The 17973-nt window shown below is 43.8% G+C and overlaps 1 protein-coding gene across 5 annotated transcripts in view; it reads right to left on the minus strand.

Annotated features, from left to right (window-relative positions):
* The window catches only part of BAZ2A (bromodomain adjacent to zinc finger domain 2A), a 100552-nt gene that overhangs the window by 63840 nt on the left and 18739 nt on the right, over positions 1-17973 (minus strand). For all 5 annotated transcript variants that reach the window (XM_040425626.1, XM_040425622.1, XM_040425621.1 and 2 more), the window contains exons 7-8: positions 2363-2423; positions 1824-1932 (exon numbers count right to left, since the gene is read on the minus strand). In XM_040425626.1, the coding sequence (XP_040281560.1) occupies positions 1824-1932; positions 2363-2423 (170 nt within the window). The remainder of the gene's footprint in view (positions 1-1823; positions 1933-2362; positions 2424-17973) is intronic.

Raw genomic sequence — 17973 nt, forward strand, 5'->3', positions numbered from 1 at the left:
CAGATGTTAGAGTGTTCTCTCTGTTTCTCTTATCTCTTTTTCCTTTTTGACCAATGAAACAATGTTTAAGCCTCAGAGAGGACTGCCCTCTTCTGAAGATGTATATACAGCTTACTCTTTGTAATAAAAGATAGAGATTGCTTTGACCAGCTTCTGTGTCAGTGTCCAGTCTCTCAACCACGCGTGGATATTAACCCCCTGGGGGTACATTGATTTGGAGCACCAGAGTGCATCTCAAATGCTCTAATTTAGGGCGACTTTAACATCAGCAAAGTGATATCTTGGATCTTCCATAAATGTGACCCCCAGCCTGCCTGAGCGGCCTCCAATAACAGACATCAGTCCCAGTTAGATACTTGACTGATGGCTTCTCCAGACATGTGCGGGTAAGCTTCAAAAGATCTTGAACTCGGTTACCCGCCTGAACGACCTCCTCTAGGCGACGAGCGTCCTCTGGGCGTTGGTCCTGGCCTCGGGCTGCCAGAAGAGTCGCAGTCTTCCAAGGCCTCTATCGCATCTCTTGGTGAAAGATAGGTGTCAGTCCCCCCATTTTGTCTAAGGACACGCAGGATGGCTGGGTAAATGAGGGCGAATCTTTCTTTTGTACTAATTGCATACAAATCTGGGAAAAGGATCTCCTCTTCTTAGCCACTTCCACAGAATAGTCTCCAAACAATAAAAGTTTATTTCCTCTTACCATGAGAGGCTGATTTAAGCGCTTGTACTTCAGCAGGATAGATTCCTTGCCTGTGTAGTTTAGGAATTTTACTATCACCGGCCTCGGTCTGGACATTTGGCTTTCCAAACGTGCTTCCCTGGGAGGGCCGATTCTATTCTATTCTCTTTCCACAGTAAGTGGTAATTCAAACCCCAACGTTTTTGGGAGCTCTAAGGAGCAAAAACGAGCCAACTGATGTGCTGGAATGTCCTCAGAAAGACCTATAATCCGAATATTACTCCTCCTGGAGCGGTTTTCCAGGTCTTCCACTTTGTCTTGCAGGGCCTGATTAGTATGTACAATTTCTCTGACCTGGGATTGAGTTTTCCCCAGTTCATCTTCCAGGGTCCCTGTTCTTTGCTCTAATTCCCGAATATGGGAAGAGTTCTGTGCGATGTCTTGTTGCAACTGCTTCATGGTAGCAGCAATGGTAGATTCTAGCGTGGCCTTTATATCAGGCGCTAGTATCTGCGCGACTGCCAGCGTGATATCTTTACTTGGGAGCTCCATCTCCTGGAGCTGCTGAGTTTATGGAGGCAGCTCACCCATGAAGTGGTCAGCGTCGGATGGAAGGGGGGGCTGAGAAGAGGAGCGGGTTGTTCTCCGCTTACCCTCCGCCATCTTGCCTGATTGCAGCTGGGCTATGTCCCGCGGTGGGAGAGGAGAGTCCGTCTGTGGGGAGCCGTTGAGGATTAAAAACTTGTCCATGTGCCTCCCGACCGAAGATGAGAGGCAGCGATCAGGCCTCTGGTCCCGGCAATCCCCAGATATATAGCAAGGTATGCGGAGCTTCTTAAACCGCACGTCCTCACATGTGCGCGCCGGAACCGGAAGTCCGATGCAAGTAGGTTTGATGAAATCTCTACATTTGAAGCGATATGGGAATTGTGGAATATTTTTCTAAAGAATAGGATGTATAACTAATGGGTTTTTTAGGGTGGGGGTTAACATTTTTGGTTTAATGTGTATTTATTCTGTTATTATTTGGATGCATATTTTATTGCCATTATTGGAAAATTAATAAAAAATATATATTAAAACGACTTACAGATCACATTTATAAGACTACAACCTTACTCCATTTCATGGTTTAAAGCAGCATTACCTTTATAACCTCAGGGAACTGTTTCATTCTTTTCCCACAGGGAGCATAGTACCAGGTCTCTCCTTGCCACCGGTGACTGCCTTTCCTTATCCGAACTTCACGGTTCCAACTGCAAAACCAAGGTCACAGTATGGTCACCGGGTGTAAACCTAAAGTTTACAGTTACAGAAGACTACTTCACAGTTCTACTGGGTCTCAGTCTCTATGCACTTATAGATATAGATTTTTATTACACGTACAGTCAGGTCCATAAATATTGGGACATCCACACAATTCTAACATTTTTGGCTCTATACACCACCACAATGGATTTGAAATGAAACAAACAAGATGTGCTTTAACTGCAGACTGTCAGCTTTAATTTGAGGGTATTTACATCCAAATCAGGTGAACAGTGTAGGAATTACCACAGTTTGCATATGTGCCTCCCACTTGTTAAGGGACCAAAAGTAATGGGACTGTACATACTAGTAGTTTTGCAGGTTACAGACTAGGGATTTTTCCACAATTCAAAGCATTAAAACTAAAAAGTGACTTACCCATGCAGGAGAGGGTACCGCACGTCTTCAGGAGTAGCTACCCTCCTCCGTAGTGCAGCCCCTGCCAGATAAAAGCATTTATTTATTTTAACTGTTTTATTGACACAAAAGAAATAACACCAACATCTTACAATCGTGTTGCATGTCATAATACAAACGGGTATAACAAGTCCATTTCGTGTAAGTTTTCCAATCATCCACTGCATTCTAGGGATCGACCGATTATCGGTTTTACCGATATTATCGGCCGATATTCAGGATTTTGAACTCTATTGGTATCGGCATCTATTTTGCCGATATACCGATAACGTATTGGGAACACAGAACGCGCTGCTCTCAGCGCTCTCCGTGTTCCCTCAGCAGCACAGGGGAGAAGGAAGCAATGTCTTCCTCCCCCTGTGCTGCTGCTGCCGCCAATTAAAGGAGAGAGAACAAAAGAAGGGGAGGGGCTGTGGCCACCGCTCCACCAATTAATTTAAGTCTTTCATTAAAAAAATAAAAAATAATATTAAAGTATAAATGAAAAAGAAAGATTTACAAAAAAAATTAAAATACACGTTAACAATAAACATTAATTTTCAGCAGATTTGTGTAGGAAATTAATTTTTTTCAAAAATGAAAATTCCCAGAATATCGGTATAAATTATCGGCTATCAGCCTGAAAGTTCACAAATTATCGGTATCGGCCCTAAAAAATCAATATCGGTCGATCCCTACTGCATTCCCTATCTTTTGTTGGAAGTTTGTCCTTTGACTCCACTAAACCGACCGATCCAAGGATCCCTGGGCTGTCCACAGTGCAGAGTACAACGTGTGTGGAGAGCTGCACCACAAACCCCAGAGCTTTTCAAATTTTTGAGGTTTGTTACGGTGTTTAAACACCAACACTAAATATGATATAAGATTTATCTGTAATTTCCACATGGATAGTCGGTGTATTGGGGTCATACCATCCCAAGGCAATACATTTACGTACCATAAATAATGACTCTCAAAAATATTGTCATGTAGTGATCCCAGTTATCTTCGTTCATAAGTCCCAGCAGGCAAATCTCAGGAGTGCAATCTATCTGAACCAGCAAAAATTTGGAAACAAAGGCAGTCACCTCCCTCTAGAATGTAGCTATTTGACTGCAACTCCATATAATGTGCCAGAAGTCTGCTTCTAGTTCTCCACATCGTGGGCATGCTGTGGATGATGCGCTACCAATTCCGTTAAATATGTTTGGTGAATAATGTACAGTTGTATTATTTTTGTTATTAACTGCTGGCGATACCTGTAAATGTGATTACAATAAATCTGTTACGGATTCTTCTGCGAGTGTGGATATCATTCTTTTCCATTTATCTATTACCTCGAGAGGGCTGTTCTTGACCTTTGCTTGTACTAAATGGGAATAAAATGTTGACACTAGTCCTCTGGGACCCTGGGTTTTAACAACCCCTATTAGTGGGCACTTCGAGATCGTGGTGTTGGTGCTTGGGAATATTGTCTGTATGGCCGACCAAAGTTATAAATATGAAGAGTGAGTGCGAAGAATATTGTACTTCTGAGACAGTACTTCAAACGTCATTAGTACTCCTTGATCGTATATATCTCCAAGAGTTTTAATCTCTGCCGCCTGCCAACTTTCAGCCTCCATGACTACTTGTATCTGTGGCAGCGATTGATTGGTTCATAGGGGTATATCTGAGACAACCCCCGTAAACTGGGTCTGTAATTTCGCTTCTTTCCAGATAGTTTGTGCCAGCCTATGCAGCGGCAGCAGCGGTCTCTGGAATTTAGGAGGCATTTCCAAGACTGACCATATTGAATAACAGTTTAGGAAATGCTTTAAGAAGTACTCTGAAGTGGGTAGGACCTCCGCAGTATACCAAGTGCTAATAAGTCTCAGCTGACCTGCTAAATAATATATATAGTAATCTGGTAAAGCCATACCGCCTTCTGTTTTTAGTCATTTTAATGTATCTAGACTTAGTTTAGCACGTGATCGTCCCCATATAAAAATTCTAGTCAATTTCTCTAAATATCGATTTAGGCATAGGTACCTCTGAGTGTTGAAGGGCATATAACACCTTAGGACAGTGATGGCGAACCTATGGCACGGGTGCCAGAGGCGGCACTCAGAGCCCTCTCTGGAAAAAGTCTATGGTGTACAATATGCCTTAGACTTTTCCTGCCATTCAGCAGCGCAGGGCGCACTATGAACAGCACAGGCAGGCACTGAATGTAGGCAGGATATTGTAAATAAATGATAAAGTACATGGAAGATATTCTAAATTGGCCTGTAGTATTCAAGGTAAATTGCTGTGTTGGCACTTTGCGATAAATAAGTGGGTTTATGTTGCAGTTTGGGCACTCGGTCTGTAAAAGGTTTGCCATCACTGCCTTAGGAAGTATAATCATTTTAATTAGATTAATACCTCCTGCCACAGAGATGGGTAATGTTTTCCAATTTTGGAGCTTGTTCCGTATATGGTCCTTCAAGGGATAAATATTGAGTGACAGGGTCTGAGTATATCTTTTAGTAATATTTACCCCTAGATACTTGAAGGTGTCTACCACCTTTAGTCTTTCAACATGGGAGGGACCTGTCCAACCTGTCTTGCCTAGAGGCATGTAAACTGACTTTTCGCAATTAATTCGTAGGCCCGAAAACTCCCCAAATTCGTTTATCAAAACCATTGCACCTTTAAGGAAAGTGTCAGGTGATGATAAATATAAAATCATGTCATCTGCATATAGTCCTATAGGGACTTCTTTCTCCCATGGTCACCCCGGTTATATTGCTGCTGCTCCTCACCCTAATTGCCAGAGACTCAACTGCCAGTGCAAGCAAGAGTGGCGACAGGGGGCAGCCCTGTCTCGTACCTCTATGAAGAGGAAAGTTTTCAGATAGCTCTCCATTTATCAATAGCCTACTGACCGGGCTGCTGTACAGGAGGGTAATCCATTTGAGAAATTGTGGGCCAAATCCAAACCCTTTCAGGCAGTTTATCTATTGAATTGAATGCCTTGGCAGCGTCTAATGAAGCCAGGGCCCAATCCTCATTTAAGGCGAACCCCACCTGCGTAACTACCTGGACCTGCCTGATGTTCTCAGTGGTGGATTTCCCTGGCATGAATCCTGTCTGGTCTGCATGAACCAAGGATTACCTGATTTAAACGAGTGGCCAGAATTCTGGTCAGTATTTTGTAGTCTACATTTAATAATGCTATGGGTCTAAATGAGTCACACTCTAAGGGATCCTTATCAGGTTTGAGTAATAGTATAAGGCTGCGTTCACACGGGCGAGATTTCCGCGCGGGTGCAATGCGGTAGGTGAACGCATTGCACCCGCACTGAATCCGGACCCATTCATTTCTATGGGGCTGTTCAGATGAGCGATGATTTTCACGCATCACTTGTGCGTTGCGTGAAAATCGCAGCATGCTCTATATTCTGTGTTTTTCATAGAAGTGAATGGGGTTGCGTGAAAATCGCAAGCATCCGCAAGCAAGTGTGGATGCGGTGCGATTTTCACGCATGGTTGCTAGGTGACAGTATATTCACTGTATTATTTTCCCTTATAACATAGTAAAATAGCGCTGGAGGGGTTAAAAAAAATAAACAAATTAACTCACCTTCTCCTCTTGATCAACTCATCATTAAAGAAGTAAAGAAGAGACCGGGAACTTCGCGAACAAGAGGAGAAGGTGAGTTAATTTTTTTATTATTTTTAACCCTCAATTGATCACCTACTATGCATTCTGTATTCAGAATGCTATTATTTTCCCTTATAACCATGTTATAAGGGAAAATAATACAATCTACACTACAACTAGGGGTGCACCGAAATTCCAGCGGCCGAAAATATCGGCCGAAAATGGGCCTAATCCATTTCGGCCGATATTGGTACATATCGGCAGAAAATATGGGGTTTGGGATTTGTGCGGGCGGGCGCTTTACTTTAAGTCACTGCATCTTTATTTTACCTTACAATCGTGACGCTCCAGTAACAACTCTGCAGGCAGAGCGGAGGGCGGCGTAACGTCACTTACTCACGTGACGCGCCTGCTCCGCCTCCTTCATTCATAAAGTGGGCGGAGCAGGTGCGTCACATGAGTAACTGACGTTACGCCGCCCTCCGCTCTGCCTGCAGAGTTGTTACTGGAGCGTCACGATTGTAAGGTAAAATAAAGATGCAGTGAGTGATTAGTCTGCTGTGAGCAGCAGGGCCAGGGCTGTTATGGGTAGGGGGATCGGTCTATGGCACTGGTATTGGGAGGGGGGGATCTGTGCACTGTTATGGGGAAAGGGATCTGTGCACTGTTATGGGGAAAGGGATCTGTGCACTGTTATGCCCATAACAGTGCACATATCCCCCCCTCCATAACAGCGCCACCCACAGATCCCCCTCTCCATAACAGAGCCACCCACAGATCCCCCTCTCCATACAGATCCCCCTCTCCATACAGATCCCCCTCTCCATAACAGAGCCACCCACAGATCCCCCTCTCCATAACAGAGCCACCCACAGATCCCCCTCTCCATAACAGAGCCACCCACAGATCCCCCTCTCCATACAGATCCCCCTCTCCATACAGATCCCCCTCTCCATAACAGAGCCACCCACAGATCCCCCTCTCCATACAGATCCCCCTCTCCCAGCAAAAATTTGTTCTTGACCTGAGGCTACGTCTGTTTACAGTTTGAGGTTGGTTTTACAACTGTTTCTTGCACTGTTGTTTTGTACAATCACTTGTACATGTTGTTTTGTACAATTACTTGTGTATGAGGAAGCACCATGTTATATAATATGATTTATTAAATTCATGAAAAAGAATTATTAATAAAATCATTTAAAAAAAAGTATTTTAAAAGTATTTGGGCAAAAAGGCAGTTTCGGTTTCGGTTTTCGGTCAAGGGCATCCTGAATTTTCGGTTTCGGGCCATAATTTTCATTTCGGTGCACCCCTAACTACAACTAACCCAAACCTGAACTTCTGTGAAGAATTTCGGGTCTGGGTATCACAGTCTGTTTTTTATCACGCGCGTGCAGAACACATTGCACCCGCGCGATAAAAACTGAACATCGGAACGCAATCGCAGTCAAAACTGACTGCAATTGCATTCCTACTCGCGCGGGTTTGCCGCAACACACCGGGACGCATCCGGACACGCTCGTGTGAACCCAGCCTAATAGTGTCTTCCATATAAGTCTCAGGCAAGTGTCACCTTTCCAAGGAGAATTGGAGGGTGGATAACAGTTGAGAGGCTAGTACCTCCACATATTTAGCATACACTTCTTTGGAGACCCTATTAAGGTCTGATATTGCTTGTGTTATTTCTTCTAAGCTAATTGGTTGGTCTAGTTGGGTACATTGTGTTGTAATAAGAATAGGTAGGATATGCCCTCTATATACGAAGCTATCACCGAATCAGTTGCTGTTATGCTAGATATGTATAAATCTTGATAGAAGTGTGTAAAGGTGCGGAGAATCGCCTCTTGCGTGTCGTGTAATTGTCCTGCGGGGTCTCTAACTGCTAAAATCGTTGAGGAGGGCGAATTATGGCGGACTAATTGAGCCAGTAGTTTAGCAGAGTGATTTCCCAGTTCGAACGCTGTCCGTTTCATGAAAAATTATTTCCCATCAGCCTTGTCCTTAAGTGTCGCTAAATATTGTCTTCCCGCTTGGAGCCATGCGTTTCTGTTGATGTCTGTCAGGTGATTAATAAATTGCTGTTCCAGTGTAGTACACCGGGTTTCCAGTTCTGCCTCCAAACGTTTGGAGTCTTTTTTTATAAAGGATATGCTGAAGTGTAAGGACCCTCGAAGAAATGCCTTTAAGGTGTCCCACACCAGTGCTAGGTTAGGTTTGTTTGCGTGTATTTCCAGAAACTCTCGTAGCTGGTAAGGGATGCCATCTGCTGATCCCAAGAGGTTCAGCCAGAATGGATGTATATTCATCCTGTACATTATTGATGGCGTGCTCTGCATAAGAGTGCCCAGTATCGGTGAGTGATCCGATATCCCCCTGGGGAGGGACGTTATCGCACAAAGATTTAACATCACTAACTCGTTATGTAATATATAATCTATTCGGGTTAAGGACAGAATACCTTGTCTGTGGGATATTTAGCTCTCCAGAGGTCCAACCATCTAAATTCAGTCAGAAACCTATTAAGTCTTGAGGGAGTCCCTATGTTTATTGGGTCCGCATTGCCCAGAAAGCGGTCAAGAGAGGGGTCTAATATCATGTTTAGATCTCCCATGCAGATTATTCTATCTTGTGGATAGGTGGCTGCGAATGTAGCAGCCAGGTGAAGAACTTGCATAGAGCCTTGGGGTGGGTTATAAATCCCTATTAATGTATATTGTACATTGTCAATTAGAGAGTGAACAAAGACATATCTGCCTTCTGAATCAATGACTAGGTCTTTCACCTCCCAGCACAATAGTTTGTGTAGTAACAGGGACACTCCTCGTGAAGAAGTGGTATGAGTGCGCGGCCCACGAGAGGTGATAGCGATAAGATGCGTCTCTTGCATACACAAAATCTGTGGATTAGAGTGTCTGATAAAAGCAAGCACCAAAGATCTCTTTTGTGGTGTCCCCAAACCCCTAACATTCCATGAAAGTATTTTTAGCTCAGCCATGGATTCCAAGGCAGGTATATGTGATCAGAAGTGAAGTCAAGTGCAGTGGATGTATTAGTGTGCAACATTGCTACATAATTAACTGTAAATAAAACATAATTATTGAAGAACCGAAAAAATAAAAAATTGCAAAGAATCTGGGTTGCCTAACCTTATGTTGTCTGAGTGTTAGGTCTGTAATAATTTCTTAATTTCATAGGCCAGTAAAACCGCGATGCCCCGCCTACGATGTCAGTTGGCAGAGACATGCGGGCTGCGTCCACAGAACTGATGTATCCATTTTACTTAGGTGCACGTATATAACAAAGCCCTATATCATTAGCGAGAGTAAGGCAAAATGTAATGAAGAAATTACGGAGGAATTACAACTAGCATGTGTCTCGGTGAAAGCAAACCAGTTCGCCGATGTCGTCAGGTGACCAGTCTCTAGATGTACCAGGAGTCTCAGCATCTTGGGGATCTTCTCCACAAGGCCAGCCATTTAGAGACTTCTCCAGGTGAAGTAAAGAAGACCGCTTTGTCGCCGCAGGATAGCCAATAGAGTACGGGATGTTAGCTTCTCTCAGACGTCTCTTGACATCCATGAAGGTGGCTCGTTGTTTCTGCAGTTCCATGGAAAAATCTGGGAAGATGGAGACTCTGGCGTTGCTATACCTGATTTCTTGTCGCCTTCTTGCCAGAGCCAATATCCTGTCCCTGTCTTTGCAGTTAAGGAACCTTGCAAACATGGGGCGATTTGGTGCCCCCGGTGGAGGAGGTTTTGCTGGTACTCTGTGGGCCCGTTGTACCGCGTAGGCAGAGGAGAAATTTGCATCTGGAAAAAGTTCCTTTATCTAATTTTCCATAAACTCATCTAGCGCCCAGCCCTTGCTCTTTCAGGCAAAAAGATGATTCTGATGTTGTTTCTACGGAGCCTATTTTCTAAGTCGTCTGCTTCCATTGGTCCGCTTTGGTATTAAGATCAGAGATGGCTCTTGGAACAGTAGCGGTGGCGTCCCCTATGCGGGATATGCGTTCTTCAGTGTGTTGGACCCTTTCTCGCAGGTTATGCAGGTCTTGGCGCAGTAGTCCCAGATCTATCTTTACTTCGTCCAGTTTTCCTGTGAGGGAAGTCTTGCAATGCAGTAATGGCTTCAAAAACCTGGGCGGTTACTTGTTTAAGAGTGGGTTCTTCATGATCTTGCTCCTGGGAAGTTACCTTGGTCGGTATTTCCGATGCAGTACTTGCCCTAGTGTGCATATTCCATTGCAGTAATGGCGACCTCGCCCTGTCTTCTGGCTGTCTAGCAAATTCGCACAATTTTTTTTAGTGGCGCTCTGTTTTTTGTGGCCCCATTGTTATATCAGAATAGTAGACAGTTCTGCGATAGTCGGGGAAGAATTCAGGGCTCTAAAAAGGTATAGTGTGCTCTATATATGCAAGGATATTGGTAGCAGACTCAAGGCTTATATTCTTCAGAGATGTCTGGTACCTTTGTATACACAACAGTGGTTTGGTTATGAAGTCAGGCAGTTTGGTCCTGCTTTCTTGAGCCATTTATACAGGAGACTGTATTTAGGCTTCTGGGTGATCAGGGATATTGCTGAAAGCGTCGCTGCAAGGATCTGAATCTGTCTAGGCTTCTTTCCCCTCCCCCGGCGCTGCGGAGGTGCCGACAAGATGGCCAACTGGCGGGAAATTTCAGCACGCTGTGTTTGCGGCCGAATCGCTCTCCCTCCACATCAGCTATTGCGCCTATTGCCTCCCGCTCTTGTTCTTGTATGCCTCACCAGGTCCGGAGTGTCAGATCTTACTGCCAGTCCTCCGCCTGGACCCACACGTGGCTCTCTTGCTCCGGTTCCCGGAGCGTCTCCCAGTGCAGCTCCCGGCGTGTCTCCTCTGCGCTCTCTGCCCGGTACGTTTGCACGGCGCTGAGTGCTATATGCTGCAGGGCTGGGTCAAGATATCTGTCAGGCTCGAATGGTCATGGATCTGTCCAGATCTGTGGTCCCAGCCGTGGAGCTCCTCTCACTTGCGTCCGGCCATCTTGGCTGTTGGACACTCCCCCTCAGATAAAAGCATTTTGAAATTAAAACTATACTGTATTTAAAAAGAACCTAAAGTCATTAGTCACAAACAAATGGAGGTTTCTGGAGATATTAAAAATAAAGTTGTGATCATAACAGCAGACATTTTCCAGGGCTTCCGACCACTAGTCTCTCTCCTCTTGCCAACAACTGAATGAATGTCATTGAATAGACAAAGCAGATAAGAGACTGCATTTTTGCATCAATTTTAAGTGGTACTAAAAAATTACATTACCCTGTGACAGTCTTGTTAATTTGTGGGCGACTTAACAACAAAGATGAATCATATCACTAGTTCAGCAAGTATCATGATCAGCGGTGACTTTATACACTGTGTACAGTTACACGGACATGCCATTCAGCCATATGCTCTCAAATGGTCACACTTGTAGTACAGAAAGAGAAGACCTCCTATAAGAGCGAGTTGCACACCCACAGCATACCTACTCAGTCCTGTACCCAATCAGGATACTTGTAAACTCCTTAAAGGTGTTGTTTCGTTTTCTCATACTGATGACCCATCTTCAGGATAGATAATCAATATCAGATTGGTGGGGGTCTGACTCCCGGGAATCCAGACGATTGGCGCTACCTTCTCTTCACTGTTTACCGGCTGGCCTTTGACACTGCAGCCGAGGAGCAGTGTAATTACAGCCACAACCACAGTTGTAGTTACACTGCTCCACCTCTGCAATGTGGACGATGAGCAGGTCAACAGTAAACCACTGTCACTTCAAACAGCTGATCAGCAGGGGTGTCAGGAATCAGACCCCCAATCTGATATTGATAATGTATCCTGATGATAGCTTATCAATGTGGGAAACTGGACAACCCCTTTAACGTGGATTTTTACTTGCATCTGGAACACTGAGATTTCTAGGAATGAAGCAGGATCTTTCACTGGTCCTGACATTACAATATTAGTACCTGGCAGTGTAGGGCATGATTAGTAGAATTTTTTCAGATACGCTGCTCTGTTGCCCCGCTGTGCCTCTGGTTCTTTTTGACGCTCTGTATGCTAATTAATAGCATTGGTACAGGGAGGAGACGGTCGCATTTCTCAAGGGGCGTCTGCTCCCTGTGAACTGTCCAATCGCAGCAGAGAGTGTCACAGCCAGGAAGAAGCTGTTTTTTCTCCCTGGCTGTCCTTCTCACAGGAGAAGGAGACGCCCCTTAAGAAATCTGGCCGTCTCCTCCTCCATGTACCAATGCTATTAATTAGCATACAGGGCGTTAAAAGAGAACGGGGGGCACAGCGGGGGAACAAAGCAACGCATCTAAAAAGAAAAAAGCGCACTGCCAGGTATTAATTGTAATGTCAGGACCAGACATGTTGATTTCAACTGCCCAATCTTTTTGTTCTCGGAGAGATCAGTGCTGCCACATGTCTAGCAGAAGCTCCGTTCCCCTCTTCCTACTGAGAACATAAGCCTGTTTCACCAAGCCGAGCATCCAAGCGTATGAGGGGGATCAGATGTCAGGAGAACAAATCAACAGCTAGGTGGTTGTACATTTGAGACTGTACTTGGGTCACAGTTTAAGCCACAAACATGAGATTTTACCAAAATCTTTTTCCAAAAAGTTAATATTTGATTAAATATGATTTTGTTTTAGAACTGATTTTTTGTTGATTAACCCCTTCAGGACCGGGCTCATTTTCACCTTAAGGACCAGGCCATTTTTTGGAAATCTGACCAGTGTCACTTTAAGTGCTAATAACTTTAAAACGCTTTGACTTATCCAGGCCATTCTGAGATTGTTTTTTCGTCACATATTGTACTTCATGACACTGGTAAAATGAAGTCAAAAAAATTTTTTTTTTTGCACAAAAAAATACCTAATTTACCAAAAATTTGGAAAAATTTGCAAATTTCAAAGTTTCAGTTTCTCTACTTCTGTAATACATAGTAATACCCCAAAAAATTGTGATGACTTTACATTCCCCATATGTCTACTTCATGCTTGAATTGTTTTGGGAATGATATTTTATTTTTTGGGGATGTTATAAGGCTTAGAAGTTTAGAAGCAAATCTTGAAATTTTTCCGAAATTTACAAAAACTCAATTTTTAGGGACCAGTTCAGGTCTGAAGTCACTTTGCGAGGCTTACATAATAGAAACCACCCAAAAATGACCCCATCTAAGAAACTACACCCCTCAAGGTATTCAAAACTGATTTTGCATACATTGTTAACCCTTTAGGTGTTGCACAAGAGTTATTGGCAAATGGGGAGGAAATTTGAGAATTTCATTTTTTTGTCTAATTTTTCATTTTAACCCATTTTTTCCACTAACAAAGCAAGGGTTAACAGCCAAACAAGACTGTATCTTTATTGCCCTGACTCTGCCGTTTACAGAAACACCCAATATGTGGCCGTAAACTACTGTACGGCCACACAGCGGGGCGTAGAGTGAAAGGTGCGCCGTTTGGTTTTTGGAAGGCTGATTTTTATGGACTGGTTTATTTACACCATGTCCCATTTGAAGCCCCCTGATGCACCCCTAGAGTAGAAACTCCATAAAAGTGACCCCATCTAAGAAACTACACCCCTCAAGGTATTCAAAACTGATTTTACATACGTCATTAACCCTTTAGGTGTTGCACAAGAGTTATTGGCAAATGGAGATGAAATTTGAGAATTTCATTTTTTTGCCTAATTTTCAATTTTAACCCATTTTTTCCACTAACAAAGCAAGGGTTAACAGCCAAACAAAACTGTATTTTTATTGCCCTGACTCTGCCGTTTACAGAAACACCCAATATGTGGCCGTAAACTACTGTACGGCCACACAGCGGGGCGTAGAGTGAAAGGTGCGCCGTTTGGTTTTTGGAAGGCTGATTTTTATGGACTGGTTTATTTACACCATGTCCCATTTGAAGCCCCCCTGATGCACCCCTAGAGTAGAAACTCCCTAAAAGTGACCCCATCTAAGAAACTACACCCCTCAAGGTATTCAAAACTGATTTTACATACGTCATTAACCCTTTAGGTGTTGCACAAGAGTTATTGGCAAATGGAGATGAAATTTGAGAATTTCATTTTTTTGCCTAATTTTCAATTTTAACCCATTTTTTCCACTAACAAAGCAAGGGTTAACAGCCAAACAAGACTGTATCTTTATTGCCCTGACTCTGCCGTTTACAGAAACACCCCATATGTGGCCGTAAACTACTGTACGGCCACACAGCGGGGCGTAGAGTGAAAGGTGCGCCGTTTGGTTTCTGGAGGGCTAATTTTGCTGGACTGTTTTTTTGACACCATGTCCCATTTGAAGCCCCCCTGATGCACCCCTAGAGTAGAAACTCCATAAAAGTGACCCCATCTAAGAAACTACACCCCTCAAGGTATTCAAAACTGATTTTACAAACTTTGTTAACCCTTTAGGTGTTGCACAAGATTTAATGGAAAATAGAGACACAATTTCAAAATTTCACATTTTTGGCAGATTTTCCATTTTAATATTTTTTTTACAGTTACAAAGCAAGGGTTAACAGCCAAACAAAACTCATTATTTATGGCCCTGATTCTGTAGTTTACAGAAGCACCCCATATGTGGTCGTAAACCGCTGTACGGGCACACGGCAGGGCGCAGAAGGAAAGGAATGCCATACGGTTTTTGGAAGGCAGGTTTTGCTGGACTGTTTTTTTTGACACCATGTCCCATTTGAAGCCCCCCTGATGCACCCCTAGAGTAGAAACTCCATAAAAGTGACGCCATCTAAGAAACTACACCCCTCAAGGTATTCAAAACTGATTTTACAAACGCTGTTAACCCTTTAGGTGTTCCACAAGAATAAATGGAAAATAGAGATTACATTTCAAAATTTCACTTTTTCGGCAGATTTTCCATTTTAATATTTTTTTTCCAGTAACAAAGCAAGGGTTAACAGCCAAACAAAACTCTTTATTTATGGCCCTGATTCTGTAGTTTACAGAAACACCCCATATGTGGTCGTAAACTGCTGTATGGGCACGCGGCAGGGTGCAGAAGGAAAGGAATGCCATATGGTTTCTGGAAGGCAGATTTTGCTGGATTGTTTTTAGACACCATGTCCCATTTAAAGCCCCCTGATGCACCCCTAGAGTAGAAACTCCAAAAAAGTGGCCCCATTTTGGAAACTACGGGATACGGTGGAAGTTTTGTTGGTACTAGTTTAGGGAACATATGATTTTTGGTTGCTCTATATTACACTTTTTTGTGAGGCAAAGTAACAAAAAATAGAAATTCAGAAATTTCATCTCCATTTGCCATTAACTCTTGTGGAACACTTAAAGGGTTAACAAAGTTTGTAAAATCAGTTTTGAATACCTTGAGGGGTGTAGTTTCCAAAATGGGGTCATTTTTTGGAGTTTATACTCTAGGGGTGCATCGGGGGGGCTTCAAATGGGACATGGTGTCAAAAAACCAGTCCAGCAAAAACTGCCTTCCAAAAACCATATGGCGCTCCTTTCCTTCTGCGCCCTGCCGTGTGGCCATACAGCAGTTTACGACCACATATGGGGCATTTCTATAAACTAAAGAATCAGGGCAATAAATATTGAGTTTTGTTTGGCTGTTAACCCTTGCTTTGTTATGGGAAAAAATGAATTAAAATGGAAAATTTGCCAAAAAATAGCTGTTTTGGCACTGTTTTTATTTTTTAATATTTACAACGTTCATCTGACAGGTTAGATCATGTGCTATTTTTATAGAGCAGGTTCTTACGGACGTGACGATACCTAATATGTATACTTTTTTATTTATTTAGGTTTTACACAATAATATCATTTTTGACACAAAAAAAAAACATGTTTTAGTGTCTCCATAGTCTGAGAGCCATAGTTTTTTCAGTTTTTTGGCGATTGTCTCAGGTTGGGTATCATTTTTGCGGGATGAGATGACGGTTAGATTGGTACTATTTTGGGGTGCACATGACTTTTTGATCGCTTGCTATTACACTTTTTGTGATGTAAGGTAACAAAAAAATAGCTTTTTTGACACCGTTTTTTTTTATTTTTTTTTACAGTGTTCACCTGAGGGGTTAGGTCATGTGGTATTTTTATAGATCAGGTTCTTACGGACATGGCAATACCTAATATGTCTACCTTTTTATAATTTATCAGGGTTTTACACAATAATATTTTTGAAACAAAAAAAAAATCATGTTTTAGTATCTCCATAGTCTGAGACCCATAGTTTTTTTATTTTTTGGGCCATTGTCTCATGTAAGGGCTCATTTTTTGCGGGATGAGGTGACGGTTTGATTGGTACTTTTTTGGCGTACATGCGACTTTTTTGATCACTTTTATTACCTTTTTTGGGAAGTAAGGTGGGCAAAATTTCAATTTCCTCATAGTTTTTATTTTTTTATTTTTATGGCGTTCACCGTGCGGGGAAAGTAACATGACCGTTTTATAGATCAGGTCGTTACGGACGCGGCGATACCTAATATGTGTAGTGTATTTTTTTATTTTATTTTTTATTCAGTGATAAATGTGTTTTTTTGAAACTTTACTTTTTTCACTTTTTTTTACTTTTTTTTTGACCCAGACCCACTTGGTTCTTGAAGATCCAGTGGGTCTGATGTCTGTATAATACAGTACAGAACAATATATATTGCACTGTACTGTATTTTACACTTGTCTGAACAGATCTATGCTTTCAGCACAGATCTGTTCAGTACCATGGACAGCAGGACGCCTGAGAGGCGTCCTGTTGCCATGGGAACCTTCCCCGTCTGCTCAGTACTGGTCAGAACTGCGCAGACGGGGAAGGGTAAGTACAGGGCTGAGGGGGGCTGTCTGGGGGCTCTCTCCGTCTCCCATCGGGGGGCTGCAAAGGCACAGCAGCCCCCCGATGAGAGAGGGAGAGAGCTCCCTGCGCTGTTAACCTTTTCCATACAGCGGTCCGTACGGACCGCTGTATGGAAAGGGTTAAACGGCTGACATCGCATCGCAGATGTCAGCCGTTTATACCAGGGTGCCAGCAATGTGCTGGCACCCTGGTATCCCCACTAGACACCAACGATCATTGAAAGGGAGGCGGGCGGGGGATCGCGATCCCGCCTGCCGCACCGCCCGCCTCCCGCAGCTTACCGCACCTCCCCACCGCCTGCGACACCCCCCCTGCACCACCCGCCCACATAACATCATTCAGGGGTGCAGGGGGGGTGAAAAAGCTTTATTTTGGGCATAGTAAAGTTTCTGATCCCCGCGGTCAGGGACCGCGGCGATCAGAAACCGCTACAAACCGCAGGTCTGAATTGACCTGCGGTTTGCAGCGATCGCCGACATGGGGGGGTCACAGGACCCCCCTCGGCATTGACCTAAGGTGCCCGGCTGTGTGTGACAGCCGGGATCTCAGCGCTGTCACCATGTCTGCAGACATGGTGACAGTTTATGCCATGATGTGTATACTCATCATGGCGCGCTAAGTAGCAGTGCGCCATGACGAGTATACTCGTCATAGGTGGGGAATATTTTCACACTATCTCCTTCTCTGATCGCTTCCCTGACAGGAATTGGGGCGATCAGAGAAGGAGAAGCACATAGTCCCTCCCTAACCCCCCCTTACCTGCCCCGATGCGCTGTGATTGGTCCCTCTGCAGTAATGGACCAATCACAGCGATCGCGGGCGGGTCAGAGCTCCAATACAGCTCCTGCCGGCTTCTCTGGTTGCCTAGCAACCCCAGCACGCCGGCTTCACTGGAGCTTCAGCGCTTCGCTCCCTGCGCTGACAGTGAAAGCCGATCACGTACATGCACGTGGGAATGCGGTGAGGCACCACATTCCCCCACGTACATGTACGTGATGTTGCGTGAAGGGGTTAAAAAGTGTGAAAATTCTCCTGGCAACACATATAGTAAATAAGGGGTTAAAGGGGTATCCCCATCTCAGCCATTCCTGGCTAAGAACATAAAATC

The sequence above is a fragment of the Bufo bufo genome, chromosome 3 (assembly GCF_905171765.1).
Source record: "Bufo bufo chromosome 3, aBufBuf1.1, whole genome shotgun sequence".
NCBI classification, from domain to species: domain Eukaryota; kingdom Metazoa; phylum Chordata; class Amphibia; order Anura; family Bufonidae; genus Bufo; species Bufo bufo.